This window comes from Mobula birostris, chromosome 23, assembly GCF_030028105.1.
Source record: "Mobula birostris isolate sMobBir1 chromosome 23, sMobBir1.hap1, whole genome shotgun sequence".
In the NCBI taxonomy this organism is placed as follows: Eukaryota; Metazoa; Chordata; class Chondrichthyes; order Myliobatiformes; family Myliobatidae; genus Mobula; species Mobula birostris.
In genome coordinates, this window is record NC_092392.1 from 39,442,132 (window position 1) to 39,464,175 (window position 22,044).

Here is a 22,044-nt window from a genome sequence, read left to right on the forward strand (position 1 = left end):
AAACTGTAAGAAATATGATCTTACCAATTAAGCCTCTTAACTGAAGATCCAAGTCTAACCTCAGTGACTGGTTTGGTGTTCTGATACTCAAACTGGATAGGTGCAAAATCCTCCCGTGCTCATTGGGCTGGAAATGTCAGCATTCTCAGTTAGTCAACTGAAATGCATTAACTACTTGCAAAAAAAAAATCTGTAATACTGATCAGTCAACAAGGAGGGTATGCCAGCAGAGCACATGATAGGGTAGCAAGACCCACCAGTGTATTTAGTAGAGGAGGACCTCTTAAAATGTGGTATAAGCAGGGGGGAACCTGATCTAATTGGGGTCCAGACCAAAGCAGCATTAAAAGCCTAGAGGTCAACCAATGCCGAAAAAAAGGACATGATAGGTATTTAAGATGGCTGACATTATCAAAGTGGTAGTGGCTCCCCCTGCAACTCCCCAAAATTTCTTTTATCACCTCTACACCTTCTGGTGCCATAAAAATAACTTGAAATCTTGCGTTCTCAGAGCTGGTCTTTTGAATAAAGCATTCATGGTGAAAGCTCCATCCATCTGGATTTTAAAATTGCCCAGGAACTCTATGTATCCCACAGGTCTCTGATTTACATGAAGCTCCTTTTTGACTGAATGGATACCCGGGCCTGCAATATTAAACGTTCAGTAAAACATTTAAACCCTTAGTCATTCCCACTTGGCCACTCATAAGTATTCAATTGCCAAAGTAATTTTGGACAAGGTTTGGGTAATGACGAATCCACTTATAGTTGAATTACATACTCATTCACTCACTCATGTACAGGATGCATTCTTGAACAATTAATGACACAAAAACAAGTGTGGAGGTCATCTGAACTAGACTAGAATTACTTTCAGTTGCACAGAATGTAAGTATATTGAGTAATAGGTTTGGAAGCTATGTTGAAGAGGAAAGTGTGAAGATAATTCAAGAATTTCATTCATGAGCAATGTTTGGCTGCAGTGTGTATCATTAATAAAATTCATTGCAGTTACTTGCCCAGACTCTGAGATAGAATCTGTCAAACCTCTGCCATCAGGAAGTATAAGGGCATCAGGTGCACTTTAATGGTTGTAGACTCCCCTCCAAAGTCTACGTAGTTCTAACTTGTAAATTTCTCATTGCTCCTTTTCTGCTGCTGTATCTAAATTCTGGAATATTCTACCTAGCAGAACTGTAGGAATATCTTCACCAAAACAAGTTCAAGAAGGCAGCATGCCAATACTTTTTGGCGGTTATGGTTGTCAATAAATAAAATAAAATAAACAGATTCTTAGGTACAGCACTGAGATCCCCCTATCAAAAATGCAAACTGTTGGCTAAGAAACAAAGTGAATGGTGATTCAAATGGATGATGAGGTCACATGGCAATACTTGAAAGACAGTGTGTACTTCTGGTGCCTTGATCATCAAAGATAAAATACCGTAAGACGTAGAAGCATAATTAGGTCATTCAGCCCATCGAGTCTGCTCCACCATTCTATCATGGCTGATTCCAGATCACACTCAACCTCGTACACCTGCCTTCTCACCATAACCTTTGATGTCCTGGCCAATTAGAAACTATCAATTTTCACTTTAAATATACCCACGATTTTCTGCAGCTTCTCCCGGTCTTGGACAGGACAACTTCCACACCAGGTTGTGATGCACACTAGAAGAATGCTTTCTATGGTGCGTCTATAAATCATAAATAAAAAATACGAAAGGGAAAGTAAGGTAGTGCAAAAAAACGGAGAGGCAGGTCCGGATATTTGAAGGGTACAGTCTCGATCCGGGTCAGGATCCGTTCAGCAGTCTTATCACAGTTGGAAAGAAGCTGTTCCACAACCTGGCCGTACGAGTCTTCAAGCTCCTGAGCCTTCTCCTGGAGGGAGGAGGGACGAAAAGTGTGTTGGCTGAGTGGGTCGTGTCCTTGATTATCCTGGCAGCACTGCTTCGACGGCATGCGGTGTAAAGTGAGCCCACGCATGGGAGATTGGTTTGTGTGATGTGCTGGGCTGTGTTCACGATCTTCTGCAGCTTCTTCCGGTCTTGGACAGGACAACTTCCATACCAGGTTGTGATGCACCCTAGAAGAATGCTTTCTACGGTGCATCTATAAAAATTAGTGAGGATTTTAGGGGACAGGCCAAATTTCTTTAGTTTTCTCAGGAAGTAAAGGCGCTGGTGGGCCTTCTTGGCAGTGGACTCTGCTTGGTTGGACCAAGTCAGGTCATTTGTTATATTGACCCCGAGGAACTTAAAGCTTCTGACCTGTTCCACTTGCGCACCACTGTTGTAAATGGGGTCGTGCGGTCCACTACTCCTTCTGAAGTCAACAACCAATTCCTTCATCTTGCTGACGTTGTGGGTTAGGTTATTGTCTTCGCACCATGCCACCAGGTTCTTAATTTCCTCTCTGTACTCAAACTCATCATTACCCGAGGTACGGCCTACAGTTGTGGTGTCATCATTGGTGATAAATTGAGTAACGTGGTGCTATCAATGGATAGATGCTACCTAAGAATGAATATTTGAACAATCTGGGGTTAGGGGAGCCAGACTTGGGGAACTTTATGGGGATATTTAGTCAGCTTCGGTCCCTGTCTCTGTTGAATTCTTGATCTCAACTGTGCAGCCACTTCTGTTAAACATAGATCAACTAGAACTGAGTAGGTTTGCTGCAGCCAGTATACAACTACCAAGGCCTTTTCCCCCACCTTCACCACACAATCCCAGTGTGCATAGCCATTATGACCTAAAAAAAGTATGCTGTAAGTTAATGCACTTGATTTGTAGCATAGATTCTAAAATTATATCTGTGTACCTCACTTATAATTTCCAATTGTTTAATCACAATGATGTCAAGCAGCTAACGTTCATGATAATTAGTGGAAAAAATCATTATAGCAGAAAATTGACCACTGAGCATAATTTATAGACTGTTATTTGTATGATATTTTGTTTAAACATATTAACTTATCTAAATCGCAGACAAACGAATGTCATACCAATTAATATTTGTACAGAATAATTTACCAATTTATGTTTTAGTGTTGTTTAAATCAGCACAATTGCTAACGTCACTGGGAAAATTTAACTAAGTAATCAATGTTGGAACAGTGGAGTTTAGGGTAGAGCCATTATGGGTTGCACTGACACCCAAAGCTTTTCATGTGTATCAAATAAGGTCAATGTTAGTCATGTTCATATCTTGGAGCAATACAAAAGAAAATCATTCAATTGTAGGTGAAGTTATTCTTTTAAAGAATGATCCAGCTAGTCTCATTGCACTCTGCATATCTAGGAAATATTTTCTCCATTTATCTATGCTGTTCCCTTTCAAAAACTGCTACTGAACTCATCCTGTCCTACTCTCCTAAAACCAAAACACCCATGAGGAAATGTTTTGTTTATAATTGTGACAGGTTCTTCACCATAAATCCATGTCATCTACTATTGACTCTTAAACTATCTAAATTTTCATATTCATGATTTTAAATATTTCTGTCAACTCTCTTATCAGTCTTTTCCGTTATTGTGTCCTGTCTGCACACAACTAATCCTTCCTCTGGGAATCATACTAGGATATTTCTTTTACACAATCTACTAAATTGTGGTGCTAGAAGTGGACAATACTTAAGCAGAGCTGAATGAATGTTGTGCAGAGTTTAACTTCATCAGTTTCTTTTTTTTATGGAAACGGAATAAAGGCAGAGGAGAGGAATACAGAAAACAATACTGAGGCAATGAGATTCAGAACACTGCAATGCTGAAAATCTGAAATAAAAGAGAATGCTGAAAATGCTCAGCAGTTCACGGGTGGCATCTGTAGAGAGAAAAAAAATGATGTAAAAGCATACCTTACATCCAAACCAGCTAGTTTGCTTCAAATGGATAAGCTAGTTATCTGAAATTGTTGAATTCATTGCTCCTGGATGGAAGAAAAGGCGCCAGATGTCAAGATGCATTTGATTTCATTGAAAAATTAGGAATGAAAGATTCCTACTCTGATACTCTACAGTGATAGATGGTTGGGAGCTATTGGTTAAGTGGAAGTGTTCAGCAAAGTGGTCACCCACTCTGTGTTTGATTTTCCCAATAGAGACCACATCATCAGCACTGAATTCCATACACTAAATTGAAGAAATGCAGCTGAATTGGTACTCCACATTCAGTGGATCATTCTCTGTACTTACTGCCACCTTCAACAAGATGTCATTACCAGACACACCATCTCATCTCCCCTTTTAGCATCCTGAAGGGACAACTCCCCAGTTTACTCTTCTATCTCCATCAATGATCACTCTTTTTCTTGTGGCAACTTTTCATGCAAATATAGTGGGTTTTTTAAATCCCTTTCCTATCAACACTCCAGGGTCCACGTAGTCATTCCAGGTGAAGAGATATTATAAATTAAGTGGAATACTGTCTCATGTAAGTTATTCCCAATAGCAAAAGTAATCCAGAGATGATGATTACCTTTTGAAATTTTGGCTTTTTAATTTCTTCACTTGAACTTTAAGCATTGGATGATCTGGTGTCTCAAAGTGCTCTGGCAATATCGAAACCTAAGTGTGGAGGAATGACAGACTCTGATGTAGAGACAATGACCAGAGTTTATTCATAATAATTCAAAAAGAATATCGGTGGTTCAGATGAGCAACGCCACAAGAAGTAACACCACAGTAAGAGGTCACAAAACTAGGACCCCATGATTAGTGCTAATCAGGCATCTGCTTAAATAATACAAGTGACATGGAATCCCTGAGCCTATCAATTTAAACTCAACAAGCTTTAACAAAAAGCACGAGGAGACTGAGTTGCTCAAGAAAAACACTAGGAACTCTAAATAATTAATGTCTCTCGCTAAGTAACCAATTCAGGTGCTCTAAGTACCTAGGAGCTCACTCTCTCCGGGGTCCCACACAGGCCTGAAGACCTCATTACATCTAGATGATGATGTCTCATTATTCCCTGTACACCCCTGTCATCTCCCTTCTCATATGATATTCTCCACCTTTCTTATCCTAGCACACATAATGCAACCTACCCCACTATTCTCATGATGATGATTCCAAAAACGGGCTTCTTTCTTACGATCATCAAATCCACAATTATTACTACATTTGTATGCTTTGCAATGTTTTATGTGCAGTCCTTGCCAATATTCAGAATATCTTGAAGGACCCAAACTCACACACTGGCTGTGTGGAACTTACATGTTTTCCATGTGATTGTATGGATTTTTTTTTGGTGTGACGGCTTCCTCCCACATCCCTAAGCTTTGCTGCTATATTGACATTGGAGCCAATAAGTTTTTACTTTAATTAATGAAAGGAAAGCCCGGATTAAATGCTGGTATCAATAAAGGAAGACATGAAAAATTATGTTGGAAAAACTCCTTTATGAAGGAAACCGGTTTCCATAAAGATGGCTTCTGTATAATGTGAGGCTCATTGCAACTCATAACTATCCTCTGAAATAGCCTAGCTAGCTATTCAATTCAAGGAACAATTAATGCTAACCTAACAGCAACACTTTTTTTTCTCATGAATAGGTTTTGTTTTATAAAAAGGTTATATTTGTATTGTTTAATCTACTCACCTGACTTTTTCATCCCTTAAAGTGAACTAATTAAAAGCTAATTTTTCAAAGTTTACAAAGAAACACTGAAATGCTAAAGATACAGTTTAAATTTTAGATCTCTAAATACTTAACCTGGATGTTTGCTTTAGAATCACGTTCTGCAGCTCCATTCCTTTATAGTAGGACATGAGGACTGTCTTTCTCCTCTCCTTTGAATTCCTGCCTTCACCCTCGGAATGTTACCTTGGAATATATTTTGTCTTGTTACTTGTTACATACACCTGTTAGGGTGCATTCTCCAGTTACCTTGGAATATATTTTGTAATAATGCATCTGTTCGCATGTTAAGTCTTCCATGGATAAAGATTCCATGTTTAACTGTTGTTAATTGATTTTTAATATATATGTTTTATATATTTGCCAAGAAAAATGTAACATAAGTTAGTTAATAACTTTGGGAGCTAGGTTCTGCAAATTGGATATTTTCAGATTTATTATTCCAAGTTCATGACTCACTGTAGAAAAGCTTTGAACGTACAGTTCATCCTTGGCCTCAATATCAGTTCCTGCATTGGGACCTATCAATCATGGCTCAGCAGTTAGTGTTGCTGCCTCATAGTTCAGGGACCCAGGTTCGATTCTGACTTTGGATGTCATCTGTGCAGAGTTTGCACATTCCCCTAAAACTATACGGGTTCTGTCTGTGTACTCCGGTTTCCTCCAACACTCCCAAGTCTTGCTGTTGTTTGAATTGGCAACTGTAGATTACCCCTTGGTGTAGGTTATTGGTAAAAAAAAGAATCCAAGGGGATTTGTTGGACATGGGAACAGTATGGACCCAATAGTCCAATTCACCTCCTTTGTCATTTGTAGGCAGGATAATAATTGATGGCATGGCTTTTGCCTGTTTCTGTAGAGATCTCTCAAACAGCACCGTAACACTGTTATTTCCTCGCCCTGCCACTATTACTGGGGAGAAGGATCATTTTTGTAATGTTCAATATGCAGGTAAATTTTCCATAGCTTATGAGATTCCATACAAGCTATGATTTTAAATTTTATCCCATTATAGTGGATTCTGTAAAACATAGGCAAAATATTGAATTGTTGACAGTCTAGTTACTTCTGTGCTTCATCCTGACGCCCATTGCATTTTAAATGACTGGACTTTGAGGAAAATTAATCTTTATAATGTATGCCAAACTGGCCTGGCAAGGAGCCATCTAAATCTGTCTATTTGATTTTAATTTCAAACACTGACATTTTCTTCAGTTAACATAAAAATAATAATAACATTATTTATATAGCACTTTTCATACATAAGATGTAGGCTCAAAGTGCTTTATGTAGATTATAAAAATAAATCAAAATAGTCATAAAAATGTGACAAAATTAAAAATTATAGGACAAACATTATATAGATTAAAATGTAATTGAATATACTTACTTATTGCTCATTATGCTGCTGGCATAAAGACAAAGCTTGCTTGCTTTCTGCATGTTATGCTGCTGACATTTAGGGCAACAATGAAGGTCCTCCATCTCTGGCGATGTTCAGGGCTTCCTTCATCATGTCAGTTGCTTCCACTCGGTTTTATTTTACTTTATTTTACTTTATTGTCACCAAACAATTGATACTAGAGTGTACAATCATCACAGCGATATTTGATTCTGCGCCTAGCACTCCCTGGATTGCAAATCGATAGTAAATATTAAAAATTTAAATTATAAATCATAAATAGAAAATAGAAAAGGGAAAGTAAGGTAGTGCAAAAAAAAAACCGAGAGGCAGGTCCAGATATTTGGAGGGTACGGCCCAGATCCGGGTCAGGATCCGTCCAGCAGTCTTATCACAGTTGGAAAGAAGCTGTTCCCAAATCTGGCCATATGAGTCTTCAAGCTCCTGAACCTTCTCCCCGAAGGAAAAGGGATGAAAAATGTGTTGGCTGGGTGGGTCATGTCCTTGATTATCCTGGCAGCACTGCTCCGACAGCGTGCGGTGTAGAGTGAGTCCAAGGACAGAAGATTGGTTTGTGTGATGTGCTGCGCCATGTTCACGATCTTCTGCAGCTTCTTCCGGTCTTGGACAGGACTACTTCCATACCAGGTTGTGATGCACCCTAGAAGAATGCTTTCTACGGTGCATCTCTAAAAATTAGTGAGGATTTTAGGGGACAGGCCAAATTTCTTTAGCTTTCTCAGGAAGTAAAGGCACTGGTGGGCCTTCTTGGCAGTGGACTCTGCTTGGTTGGACCAAGTCAGATCATTTGTGATATTGACCCCGAAGAACTCAAAGCTTTTGACCTGTTCCACTTGCGCACCACCAATGTAAATTGGGTCGTGCGGTCCGCTACTCCTTCTGAAGTCAACAACCAATTCCTTCATCTTGCTGACATTGAGGGATAGGTTATTACCTTTGCACCATGCCACCAGGTTCTTAATTTCCTCTCTGTACTCAATCTCATCATTACCCGAGATACAGCCTACAATTGTTGTGTCATCAGCAAACTTATATATTGAGTTCGTTGGAAACTTGGCTACACAATCATGGGTGTACCGTGAGTACAGCAGGGGGCTGAGTACACAGCCTTGTGGGGCACTGGTGCTCAGAGTGATTGTAGAGGAGAGCTTGTCCCCTATTTTTACAGCCTGGGTCCTGTCTGTGAGGAAGTTGAAGATCCAGCTGCAGATCTGAGTGCTAAGGCCCAGGTTCCAGAGCTTAGGGATCAGTTTATTTGGAATGATGGTATTAAAGGCAGAGCTGTAGTCAATGAAAAGGAGCCTTACGTATGCGTCTTTATTCTCCAGGTGTTCTAAGGAGGAATGTAGGGCCAGAGAGATGGCATCTGCCATTGACCTGTTGCTCCGGTAGGCGGTTTTCACTACTGTCAGTCATGCAAGTCCCAGGTGGAGACCCAGGAATACCATTGCATTCAGATGTAGAAGGATTCTTTATTGCTGTTTCTGTAATGATTTTGTTTTACCAGTCATGGTTGTTAACCCTGAGCTGAACCCCCAAACCTGGATGATCGGTAGACCATTCTAGTCTGGCCTATGAGCTGAAGCACAAAGCCCTGAATCCAGCCAACATAGATTTCGGGTCACTGAGGCACACAAGCCCCTAAACCACGACAAAGAGGTTGTGGTCTTCTTGGAGGGATCAAATGTACCAAATTGTATAAATGTAATCAACATCAACTGGCACTAAGTAATCCTGTAAGTTGGTCAAATGTTAAAAAAATTAAGTAGGTTTTCAGAATAGTCTTGAAACAGTTCTAAGTGTTGCAGTATCAGTACTGGCTACCACCTGAGTAAAGACTGAGGGAAACATTTCTGTTTTAAACTTATTTAAGGATTAAAAGTGATTTAGTCCAATGTGAAACTAGAATTTAAATCTACACTAACCACACTAGAAAGGAATGGCAGGTCGTATGGCAGATTGGAAAATAGCATTAGAGGGTATTATAATAAACAAGCAATAGCTAACATTTGAAGTATTAATACATAGTTGATATTAAAAATATAATTTGTTTAAGACAAAAAATAAACAGGAAAAGTGGTTGAGCCATGGCCAAAGAGCAGAGGAATTACATTAAAGAAAGGGACCTAAAATGTTCCCCAAAAGAGCAGCAAGCTAGAAAATTGGGCGAATTTCTGAATTTGGCAAAGGGGGGCCAAGATATTTGTAAGGGAAGAGAAAGCAGAATACAATAGTAATTTGACGAGAGACGTAAAAATTAACTATAAGAGCTTCATTAGATATATTATGTAAAAAGAAAAACGTTAGCCCAAGTTAATGCGAATCCCTTTCAAACCAAGATGAAATGAAATATATTTTGAAATAAGGAAATGGCAGAGAAATTGAACAAATATTTTGTGTCTGTCTTCTCAAAAGTAAGCACAGAAACTCTGGAAATGGTGTTGTTCTAGATAGAATCGTTCCCATTGGTTTATTTATCTTGCTTTGTTAGAGATTTTAATAACGCAATGAATGCCTGAAGGCATAAGATTACAAGGTAGCAAATCTAACCTTTCTATTTAAAAACAGAGGTAGAGGGAAGGCTGGGAATGTTGACCCAATTAACCTGACACCAATACTAGGGGAAGTTAAAGAATCTCTTAATAAAGCTGTGGTAGTGAGCAGTTATCAAATAATAATAGGATTGGGCACAGTAGCTTCTTCCCCTCTGCCATCAGATTTCTGAATGGACATTGAACCCATGAACACTGTCTCACAGATTTTTTTCTTTATTTCCACTATTTATTTTATTTAACTTTTTAAATATATACTCTAATTTACAGTAGCACACACAAAATGCTGGAGGAACTCAGCAGGTCAGGGAGCATGTATGGAAAAGAGAAACAGTTGCTATTTCAGGCCGAGACCCTTCTTTAGGACTGGAAAGGAAGGGGAAAATGCCTGAATTTACAGTCATTTACTATTTTTGTTATGGCAATGTACTGCTGCTGTATAACAAATTTCTCAAAATCTGCCAGTAATATTAAACTAGGTTGTGATTCTTTATTCTGAAGATCCAACCTGAAATGTCAACTATCCATTTCCCTCTATACATGCTGCCTGGTGCACTAGATTCCTCCAACAGTATTTTTTTCTGCCTTTTGAAAGGAAAATCACATTTCACAAATTTTTAAGACTAATTAGCATAGGGAAACACTAGATGTAGTTTATCGGACTTGGGTAAGATGGATGTGAGAATTTATTAACAAGAACAAGAATACATGGGATTGGGGGTAATACGCTACTATGGACTGGGGATTGGTTAGCAGACAAAAATTGGGGTCTTCCCTGGTTGCAGTGGATGACCTTGACTACTTCTGTGCCTTGTCATACCCTCTCCATAGACTGTTACAGAACAGCCACCTTTGCCATTGGATGTCACTGTAGACCTCATCTGCCCAGTCCACTGGAGCTGACTTAGCATGCTAGGATAGGCATGTCTCTATCTCACTGGGCTATAAAACTCGCCAGCTGGTTTAGCATGCTAGGACAGGCATGTCTGTATCTCACTGGGCTATAAAACTCACCAGCTGGTTTAGCCTGCCCATTAAAGTGGTGTACTGGGGTATGGCTGCTGTCACATGCAAGCAACTAATTGGAGCTGCAAGTGAGAGCTGAGTGGTGGGGACCAAAGGTAATATTCAAGATTGCCAATACCTTCAAATTCTTGTACTTCCCAACTTGATGCAAAGATGCAAAGATTTTTGTTCTCCAGAGAGTAAAGTACTATGGAGGCTCAGTCACTGAATATACATCCAAGGACAGAGATCTACAGCTCTTTGGATATCTGGTGAATCAAGGAATATGGGTTTAGCGTAAGAAAGTGGATTTAGTGATAAAAGCTCAGGCGTGATCTTATTGAATGGCAGAATAGCACAATGGATTGGATGACCCAGTTCTTCTCTATTATTTTATTTTGTAATATATCAGAACCTATATGAACTGGAATTCATGTTGTGATTTCTCATATTGGTATCTGGTGTATCAACAGACACTCCTGCAACATGAAACCATCAGAAGAGCAGGAATGTAAAACTATCAGCCTCAACAAAGCTAAGCAATATGTTCACAGCTTTCATAGCCATGTCCCTTAAGATTTTTTTTAAATGAAATGTGTTCAACTATATCATTTAGCAAAGGCAAACTTTCTGTCAAGGAGCTATGAAGGACAACATTCCAGATCTTGGTGCCAAAATGGTTGAAGTCATAGCTAACACTGCAAGAGTGATAGAAATCCAAATAAATAGACGCCCAGAGTTGAAGCTTCAAAAGGTTGTTCTCTGTAATCACTTACAATAAAACTCAGCTGCAGTGACAAACTAGATTTAAAAATTGCACTGGCCCATTGAACATCATAAACACTTCTGAGAAAATCTGCATTCCTCTCTGGGAAACAATGTCATCATATATCTTAACTAGGTATGTGCAACACTTGTTTTTGGCAACTAGAGTGCAAATTGCAGCCAGCCAATGAAGCACTTCCTGAAGCCTTTCACACTCTGCAACAATCAATTTCACACCCTTATTGGAGTACATTGAATAGGTATGAATAATGCTGTTAATGTGTGCTCCATACCATGGAATGTAAATGGTAATATAATTTTATATTAACAGAGTATTTCAGAAGAAATGTTCTACCAGTTGAGCAACATGCTACCTCAGATTTTTAGAGTGTCATCTACCCTGACCCTGACCTCCAAGCGATGAACAAACAAACGACTGAACAGCGAGTGAGTTATGCTGACAAGTCACTTTTTGTGTGGGCTTCAGACAAGATATTAAAAATGATCAACTCTGCATGTTTCCCACAGCAACTCAGAAAGACTTCTTTTCATTTCAGCAGAATCTCAAACATTTATAATTGTTGCACTTAAGTTGAAATATGCATCAAAATCTAATGTACTGTCACAATGAAGATGATGTCTTAAAGTTGATTCTTGTCTCCTTTTATAGACTTAAAAGTTACCAAGTAATGTTACAAACACATTTAATGAGATGTACTAGATTCCTCTTCCTATAATTTCAGTAAAGTCATGGTTTAATTCCTCTGCCAAAATGAAGAGATTTGATGTGAATGCAATAAGCCTTTGTACAGTTACATCCTCACTATATTTCAAGACTATGGAACTTATAATAATGAAAATATATTCAAAATTATTCCATTTCTAATTCTCATATTTGTACATGTGTGAGGCAAAGTTGCTGGCCTAAAAATAATTAGATTTGTGAAACTGATTGCTGCCTATAGCTTGCTTTGGCGTAACATTAGGTGATGATAAGTTTCATATTTGTGTACAGCTAGCTATTTAATTGTGGAACTTGAATTACTTTCCCATGCTTTTTAACATTATGCAGCTAGTTTGCCTATCTAAATCTGTTAAACATTGATCATAAATGAGGCAGTCAACTAATACATTTTTTGTTCTGCGGCTTAAAACACAGATGATTAAGTGTGGCATCAGAACCACCAACATATTGTGATGATGTACAAATATAGGATTAATAAGTGTTAAGTGATTCACATATCATATAAGTTGTTATAATTTTACTCACTTTCAAGTTTCAACTGTGACTTAATTCCCAATGGTGACTCTTTGAGTTCATATCCTAATATGTAATTTATAGGATTTTAAACATGTATTTAAAATGATGTCACTTTGGATATTTAGTAACATTAAAGGCTCATCTGCACCCAATTAAGTACCACTAAAATGGAAAGTTATGTTTGAAGTTGGTGTAACAGAGAGCCATTTCTAATTAATTTGTGGCATTACTGTTTATCTGCAGGCACACCTGTAAAAAATCCATTATTCATTATTTTTCACATATTTGTATAACAGAAATTGTATTCTTCAATTGCACTGGTGTACAGAATAATGAGTGAAAGCAGTTTGAAATATTTAGAATCGTGTGGGAATAGTTACTTGTAATCTCATGAATTGTCTCAACCTTATACATTTTGTATTTGAAGAAGTAAACATACTGCATTTTTAAAAACTGATACAGTATAATTTAACTTTTATGTATGTTGTGTGCCATTCTGGTTACTCCTGTACAGGCAGAATGTGGAGGCTTTGGAGTGGGTGCAGAGGAGGCTCTTTAGGATTAGAATGTGTTAGCTCCAAGGATGGGTTGAACAAATTTGAGTGTTAACGGCTGAGGGAAGAACTGTTAGAGGTTTATAAAATTCTGAGGGACATAGATAGGATGGCCAGAGTATTTCTCCGTGAGTGGAAATGACATACTAGAGGGCATATCTTTTATGCAAAAGGAGGAAAATAAATTTGTACCCAATGTGGTAAGTAATGTGTGGTAAATGCTACCAGACATGGTGGTGGAAACAGACATGATAGTGTCATTTAAGAAGCAGACAGGCACTTGAAGATGCAAAGAATGGAGGGATATGGTTCATGTGCAAGCAGATCAGTTTAGTTTAACATTGTGGGCCAAAGGGCCTTTTCCCATGTTGTATTGTTCTATGTTCTAAAGCTAATATGCATGGCTGTTTGTGGTTGTGCATCACCCAAAGCTCAGCATTTGCTGGTGTTATGTTCATAGCAGCTTTGCCTTCATCACGCACATTGTACAGCACTTCATGAAAGCGTTAAGCAGTAAAATAGTGTACATAGAAAGGGGCTTTGGGGAGATTTTGCATCATGAATCCTGTAGTGTCGAGCAGCCCTTAAATGTCCTCAGATTGTGTATAAATTAAAAATTATATTTGAATTTCTATGTTAACATTTTTGCCCCCGAAGTCAGAAGATTGTGGGTTCAAGTTCAAGTTCTGCTCTTAGAGTCCTCAGCAAGAGGATTTTTTAGGTAAGCACTCCATGCAATCCTGAGTGATTGCGGCACCGTTGGAAATGTAGCCTTTTAGGTGACAAAAAGCTGAAGTTGTGCTCTTTCAATCTTCTGCACAGAACATTTGTTGCCACACATGGCTGTATTAATGGCATTCTCCATGGTGGAAGGCTTGATTGAGAGGATGAGCAGTAAAATCATCAGGTAATGAAGATGGAGGAAGAAATGAAAGGATTTTGTTTTGGCCCAGGATGTTCAGGGTATAATTCTCTAATGTGATTCTTGGTGAGGAACAATATATAAATGATATGACCTTTATTCAGGATGTAATCACTGACTGTGGCTCAAAAGAGGAGAGCCATGGAGTCATAAGTAGCTAGCCATCTGGACACAAGCTGGGGTCTGATCAGCCCCGGCTGGGTCACCTGGAGGAGGTTGTATGATGTTGAAAGACCCGATGATTCCAGGAACATCACTGAAGATGTGTCCAGAAGCATCAATAGATGTATGTATGCAGGTGAGGAACAATATATAAATGATATGATCTTTATTCAGGATGTAATCACTAAAATATCTCATGACAACATCATGGTACATGTGAGAAATTGCCCATAGCTATCAAAATGCTGTAAAGATGAACATTTCCCAGTTTATTCTCCTCTATTACATAAAGGTCAGTGACACTATTCAAAGATAACAGAGTACATTTAATTCTTTGTTATAAGGACACTATGTGTAAATGACATTCCAAAATACCTGAAGTGTATTTTAAAAAATGAGTAAAATAGAATTTATTGGACAAAGTTTAAGAATAATGACTAAAATATATAAGAACAATTGGCAAAATTCAAACTAATTGAATTAAATTTCAATATAAAGGTTTAGTTACTGAGATCCCAGAGACCTCTGTTCGGAATGTCAATGGGCCTGCTCTATTTGCACAAGGTAGGTTTAATGGACAGACTGCCCAGCCTGAGAGTTGGGAAATCACGAGGAATCCACCAGTGCAATGTAGGTACTGAGGTGGCCAGAAGGCTGCCAGCTTTTAAGTGGACCTGTACCTTCTGATTGAAATCAGATTATCAAAGTGCTCAAAAAATATAATTCGAGCAAATGACCTAAGGAACTCTTTTTGGGAAAGGATAGCTATTGTAAGATTGTCCAACAGTACAGTAACAAACATTATTAACAGAAAAATCAATGGGCAACTTGCCAGATTTACTTTTGCCCAAAATTTTATAATTGGCTAGCGTGACATCTGTAAACTACTGTTTGCAATATGAAGCCTTGGATCAGGAACAGATTGTGCAAAAATTTTCAAAAGGTGACCTATGTAGGCAAAATTTCAATTAGAAGCACACACATTACATTTATTGGGAAAGCCTTTGAAAATGACAAGTGTATGAAGATATTTGATGATGAAAGATAAGACCGTAAGACATAGGAGCAGAATTAGATATTCAGCCCATCAAGCCTTCCCCATTTGATCATGGCTTATTTATTATTCCTTCTCAACCCCATTCTCCTACCTTCTCCCTGTGACCTTTGACACTCTTACTAATCAAGAAACTATTAATCTCCACTGACCTGGCCTTCATAGCCATCTATGGCATTGATTTCCACAGATTTGCCACTCTTTAGCTCAAGAAATTCCTCCTCATCTTTGTTCTAAAGGTACATTCTTCCATTCTGAGGCTGTACCCTCTGGTCTTAGACTTTTCTACTGTTGGAAACATTTTCTCCTTGTCCACTCTATCTAAGCCTTTGAATATTCATTAGTTTTAAATGGCATTCCCTCCTCATTCTTCTAAACTCCAGTGAATACAGGTTCAGAGGCATCAACCATTCCTCAGATTGTACGTTTATGCTTTCATTGCTGGGAACATTCTCATAAACCTCCTCTGGACCGTCTCCAGTGCCAGCACATCCTTTCTTAGATATGGGGCCCAAAACTGCTCACAATACTCCAGATGAGGTCTGACCCAATCCTTAAAAAGCTTCAGCATAACATGCTTTCTTACATATTCTAGTGCTTTATAAATGAATGCTAACAATGCATTTGCCTTCCTGCAAGTTAACCATTAAGGAATCCTGCATTAGAACTTCCAAGTCCTTTTGCACCTCTGATTTCTGAATTCACTCCACATTTGGAAAAGAGCCTACACCTTTATTCCTTCATTAACATATAAGCTGAAAAGTAGCAAAACAAGCTTCTGACCACTGCGGAACACCACTTGCCACCAACAACCAATCAGTAAAGGTTCCCTTTATCTCCACTCTTTGCCTTCTGCCAATCAGCCAATCTTTTATCCATACTAGTATCTTTCCTATAAGACATGAGCTCATGGGCTGTTACCTTGTTTAGCATTCACTGACTCTCTTTTGTCTATCCTCCCTGTTACTTCCTCAAAGAATTCCAACAGATTTTTCAGGCAAGATGTCCCTTTAAGGAAACTATGCTGATTTCAGCCATGCTGACTTTGATATAACACATTTAGATACTAAAGGTTTAACAGACAAGTGGCCTCCTCACATGATGTGGTTGCCCAGATGCTACTGTTATAAATATCATTTTCTATATATCTTACGATGCAATTACACTCAGTGGCCATTTAATTACTTGCTTGTTAATGTAAATATGTAATCAGCCAATCATGTGGCAGCAATTCAATGTATAAAAGCATGCAGACAGGGTTAAGAGGTTTATTTGTTCAGACTGGGGAAGGAATGTGATCTATGTGACTTTGAACGTTGAATGTTTGTTGGTGCCAGTTGGGGTGGTTTGATTATCTCAGAAACTGCTGATCTTTTGGGATTTTCATGCACAACAGTCTCTAGAGTTAACAGAGAATTGTGCAAAAAAAAGAAAAAAAAAATCCAGTGAGCTCCAGTTCTGTGAGCAAAAATATCCTGTTAGTGAGAGAGGTCAGAGGCAGACTGGGTCAAGCTGACAGGAAGGCAGTAGTAACTCAAATACCACACATTACAACAGTGATATGTAGAAGAGCATCTCTGAATGCACAACATTTTGAACCTTGAAGTGCATTCGTTACAGCAGCAGAAGACCATCAGCATTCAGAAATACACTCAGTGGCCACTTTAATAGGTACCTCCTGTACCTAATAAAGTAGCCACTGAGAGTATGTTTTATATTGGTGGTCAGAGTTTGCCTGGAAGAGAAGAAAATACTTCTCTGAAACTCCAGCTGGAATATTGCAAATAAAGTAGGCAATTCAAAGTAATGTGTCAGCGTCACACAGGCTTCCTGTTGAATTTGATAAGTACTTTATGTAATTCTAAATAATCAAGTATAATACAATATGATAAATGTGTTCATTTAAAATTACCTAAAAAATTTAAAATAATAAATGTTGTTTAAATTATCAGCTTTAAAGCAGAACATAGGACATTTAGATGGGATTTGATTTTTTTTCACCCAAGGTTTGTTGAACTTTTGATGCACTGTCTGAAGGGTAGTACAGGCAAGGAGTGTTTAGATGTGCATGTAAAAAGCCAATGGTATAGGAGACCAAGTACTGGAAAATAGAGTTAGTACTTGGTGTATTTAATATTTTAGTAATATTTGAGTAATATTGTAAATATATTTCTTGGTTAAGCATTATTTGTTGTTTACATAATACATTGCAGGATATATGTAAAAGTACGTAAATGGCATATGTCACGAGGCTACCACGTGATACATGCGCATCTCGCTTAAAAGTAAAGACAAAGTTTGACTCTCATTCCTGGCTCTCGTGTTTTCTTTTCTATTCATTTTTTAAAATATGTTTTGGAGTTATAGGACACAACAGTGCTGTTAGGTACTTGATGGCCAGTATTGACACAGAGTCGAAGGAGCAAGTTTCTATGCTACGTGACTGTAAGTGTGAAGTAAGTTATCTGTAATTCAATAACATAAATCAATGTACTGAAAACACTAGACAACACATTTTTGGAAGTATTACAATTAAATGCATTATATTCAATAAAAGTTAATTCTGAGGAATTAATTGTTTATGATAAGACTGCCTGAAGCTGACCACAAATATAATTTCAGACTACTTGGAGAGACAAGAAATTAACTTTTATTGAATATAATGCATTTAGTTGCATAATAGTACTGATGCTTTGCAATAGTTCAACTAAGCTAAAATGTTTTGTTGATGATTTTCATTTGTACTCTGTCTAAAGCTTAAGTGTCCAACAATGATCAGCCAGGATTCAAGTTGCTCTGATGCCATTTCTCCAGAACTGCAGTGTTCACTGTGCTCATCACTGATGGTGCCAAGTCTTGCAGGGAAAAATTCTAAATGGGAATGCAGAAAATGAATCCTTAGTGACGTACTTCACTTCATGGATTTGTGTGCCTGAAACACATCAACTAGCTACACGTAGCTTGGTACTCTGTAGTTGCCAAGAAATTTTTCAACAACATCCTTGAAAGCCTTCCATGTGATTTTCTCTGGCCCCACTAGAAGTTCTTCGAATTGCCTGCCATTGATGACCTGTTTGATTTGTGGACCAGCAAAAATGCCTGCCTTAATCTTGGAATCAGTTGTTCTGGGAAGCAGCTGTCTTCGCTGTCATCTTTTTTCTTTATTAGGAAGAGAGAGAACATGTCAAATTTACGGGTGAACAATTAGTTTGTGTTGTTCTGCAGATCATGGTCATTATTGGGAGCCGTGCTATTGCATGTTTGGTGGGGGGAGGATGCTGATGCTTTTTTGCAGAAGTGGGTAGGGGTTGGGGAGGATTGTTGCTTTGCTAATGCTTGTGCGTGAGAGGGGAGAGTTGGGGGGAGCTTTGGAGTTCTAACATTATAACTGTCATTCATTCTTTGGGGCACACTTCAGTTTTCGTGGATGTCTACGGAGAAAAAGAATTTCAGGATGTATATTGTACACATTACTCTGATATTAAATGGAACTATTGAACTATCAAAATATCAAAATCCTTCGTGGAAACTTTTGTGCCTGGTGACAGCAGACTGCATCCTTGCAGTCTTGAACCCACTAATTCTACTTTAGCCTGTGACAAACCAAGTCTCTGACCAGGTCATTTAACTCAGATTGAGTTACCAGATGAGGCTCACTCAACATAAAGAATTCAAAATCTGTATCAGTATCGGTGTTGTTTTCCATTCCTGGCGCGTGCATCATGGCATCTTCGTCTGCCTCCTCTAGACTCCATGCCGTTTTACTGCCATGCAGCATCTGCTCTGCTGAGGCCCATTTGTGTAAAGCTTGTGTACTTTAGCCATATATAACCAGATATGTATGAAGACATGAACGCTAAAATTACTAACAGCCTTTTTCTATTCAGCTTGCTACCAAAGCCAGTAACAATTTCCTTATTTAAAATCCTAAAGATTCAGTGGGTCAGGTCAAGCTGATCTTGAGCCTGCGCTTCCATAGGGAACAACCAGCTGACTAGGTGAACTTACAGCTTGTTCCTGACTTTCATTGTTGTGCTTTACCATGTTGCATTCAGATGTCAGCGTGTCTGTTCTTAGAATGAGTCTGGGCACAAGGCACAAGCATCATGATGTGGGCCCGCTCCCTCAGTGCACACCAGTCATATGTTACATAACCCCATTGTCTGAATAGGGTCATCAACCTGGATTGAATAAATAAAGTGATTTGGGTTTTTAGTAATTTCATTTAATTAGTAAATTAGAATTGTTTTAATTAATGTTTAATTCAATTCAAAATAATACAGTATAAAGTATATTTTACATTGAATAATAGATTTCAATTTTAAATTTTAAAATATTTGTATTTCTTTTGAATTGAATTAACATTTAATTAATAAAACAAAACTAATTTATTGACTTGCATTGTGGAAGTACAAGTTACAATGCAAATTGCAATTGTTGTATTATTTCCAGTGTTCTGACCCTAGGCTAATTAGAAGTTAAATACTGATAAAACCGATAACTTCAGTGTGATAGGTACCAATGCTAACAGTGAGCTGCACCAAATGTGGGATGTGAGCAAGTTATTGGGTGATTAATTAGTCAACATGACTGATAATGGAGTTGTAGACCCATTTTATCATCTCTTGTCTAGTTGCAGAGCTACACCAGACTTGGCCATGGTGTGGTCCTTCTAAACCAGTTCCTAAAGCCTCATGTCTCAGGGGGTTAAATCTAGAATTTTGCTGGATTATACATTTGTACCAATAGGCTGGTCGAACAAGTGTTTAAAAAAGACAAAACAACATAATGGCCTTAATTGGGAAGGGATTAGAGGAGTTTAAGAATAGGGAGACTTTGTTTACAGTTGTATAGGATGTCAGTGAGATCACGCCTGGAATGCTATGCATAGTTTTGGTCTCTGCTTCAAAACAGATATACTGTAGTGCCATTGAAGCAGTCCAAAAGAAATTCATCAAACTAGTTTCTGGAATAAAAATGTTTTCCTTCCAAGAAAGGCAAGACAGATTAGGCCTGAATTCATTGGAATTCAGAAGAATGAGTGATGACCATATTCAAATATATAAATAAATGGTGTTCCACAGGGGTCAGTGTTGGGACTGCTTTTTTTTATGCTTGTATCAATAATTTAGATGATGGAATAGATGGCTTTGTTGCCGAGTTTGCAGATGATATGAAGATTGGTGGAGGGGCAGGTAGTGTTGAGGAAACAGGTAGAATGCAAAAGGATTTAGGCAGATTAGGAGAATGGGCAAGAAAGTGGTAAATGAAATACAATGTTGGAAGATGCACGTTCATGCACTTTGGTAGTAGAAATAAATGTGCTGACTATTTTCTAAATGGGGAGAAAATCCAAAAATCTGAGAGGTAAAGGGACTTGGGAGTCCTTGTGCGAAACACCTTAAAGGTTAACTTGCAGGTTGAGTCGGTGGTGAGGAAGGCAAATATAAATTCATTGCAAGAGGTCTTGAATATAAGAGCAGGGATGTGATGCGGAGGCTTCATAAGGCAGTGGTGAGACCACACCTCGAGTATTGTGAACAGTTTTGGGCTCCTCATCAAAGAAAAGATGTGCTGGCATTGGAGAGGGTCCAGAAGCGGTTCACAAGGATGAATCCAGGAATGAAAGGGTTACCATACAAGGAACATTTGATTGCTCTGGGTCTGTACTCGCTGGAATTTAGAAGGATGGAGAGTGGGATCTCATTGAAACCTTTTGAATGTTAAAAGGCCCAGACATAGTAGAACTGAAAAGGATGTTTCCTATGATTGGGGAGTGTAGGACAGGAGGGCACAGTCTCAGGATTGAGGGGTGTCTATTTAAAACAAGATGCGGAGAAATTTCTTTAGCCAGAGGGTGGTGAATTTGTGCAATTTGATACCACAGGCAGCTGTGGAGGCCAGGTCGTTGAGTGTATATTAGACAGAGATTGATAGGTTCTTGATTGCACACGGCATCAAAGGCTACAGGGAGAAAGCCCAGGGAATGGGTTAAGGAGGGCAGAAAAAGGATCAGCCATGATTGAATGGCAGAGCAGACTCGATGGGCCAAATGGCCTAATTCTGTTCCTATGTCTTATGGTCTTATACAAGGTGGCTAGGGGGAAAATTTATTAGTGAGAGAGTCACAAACAAGGGACATACAGCTGCAAATAGGGGGCCAATCATTTTAAAATGAAATACATCAAAACTTCTCTCAGGGAGTGGAGAATCGCTGGAATTCTCTGCTCCCAAGGATGTGAAGGCCAGATCATGAGATATTTTTAAAGTGGAAATTGATTAAATATTTGATAAATCAAGGAATTGAGGTTCATGGGGAACTGGTACATAAGAGTTTGGGCCAACAGAGATCACCAGTGATCAAACAGGAGAGACTTGAGGAGGCCAGTGGTATATTCCTGCTCCTATATACTATAAAGTGCATAAACTACCCTCACCTCATCACCAACCACTCCCCAACCTGGCAAGATTCTGTCACTCACCTATAACTAGTCTGAAACTTTGATTTAAAATCTAAACAAATTACCACAAGTTACAAGTTGACTGTGGTTAATTGGAAACTATCTGAGGATTGGGTAAATTGCATTTGCTTCCTGATTAACTCATTGTCAAAGTCAAAGTAAATTTATTGTTTAAGTACATATATGTTACCATATACTACCTTGAGATTCTTTTTCCTTGCAGGCATATACAGGAAA

At 38.5% G+C, this 22,044-nt stretch overlaps 1 protein-coding gene across 5 annotated transcripts in view; it reads left to right on the forward strand.

Annotated features, from left to right (window-relative positions):
• ferry3 (FERRY endosomal RAB5 effector complex subunit 3) overlaps positions 1–13,108 on the forward strand; it is a 75,909-nt gene extending 62,801 nt beyond the window's left edge. For all 5 annotated transcript variants that reach the window (XM_072241040.1, XM_072241039.1, XM_072241038.1 and 2 more), the window contains one exon: positions 11,725–13,108. In XM_072241040.1, coding sequence (XP_072097141.1) covers positions 11,725–11,817 — 93 coding nt within the window. In that variant the 3' untranslated portion in view covers positions 11,818–13,108. The remainder of the gene's footprint in view (positions 1–11,724) is intronic.
• Positions 13,109–22,044: the final 8,936 nt, after the last annotated feature.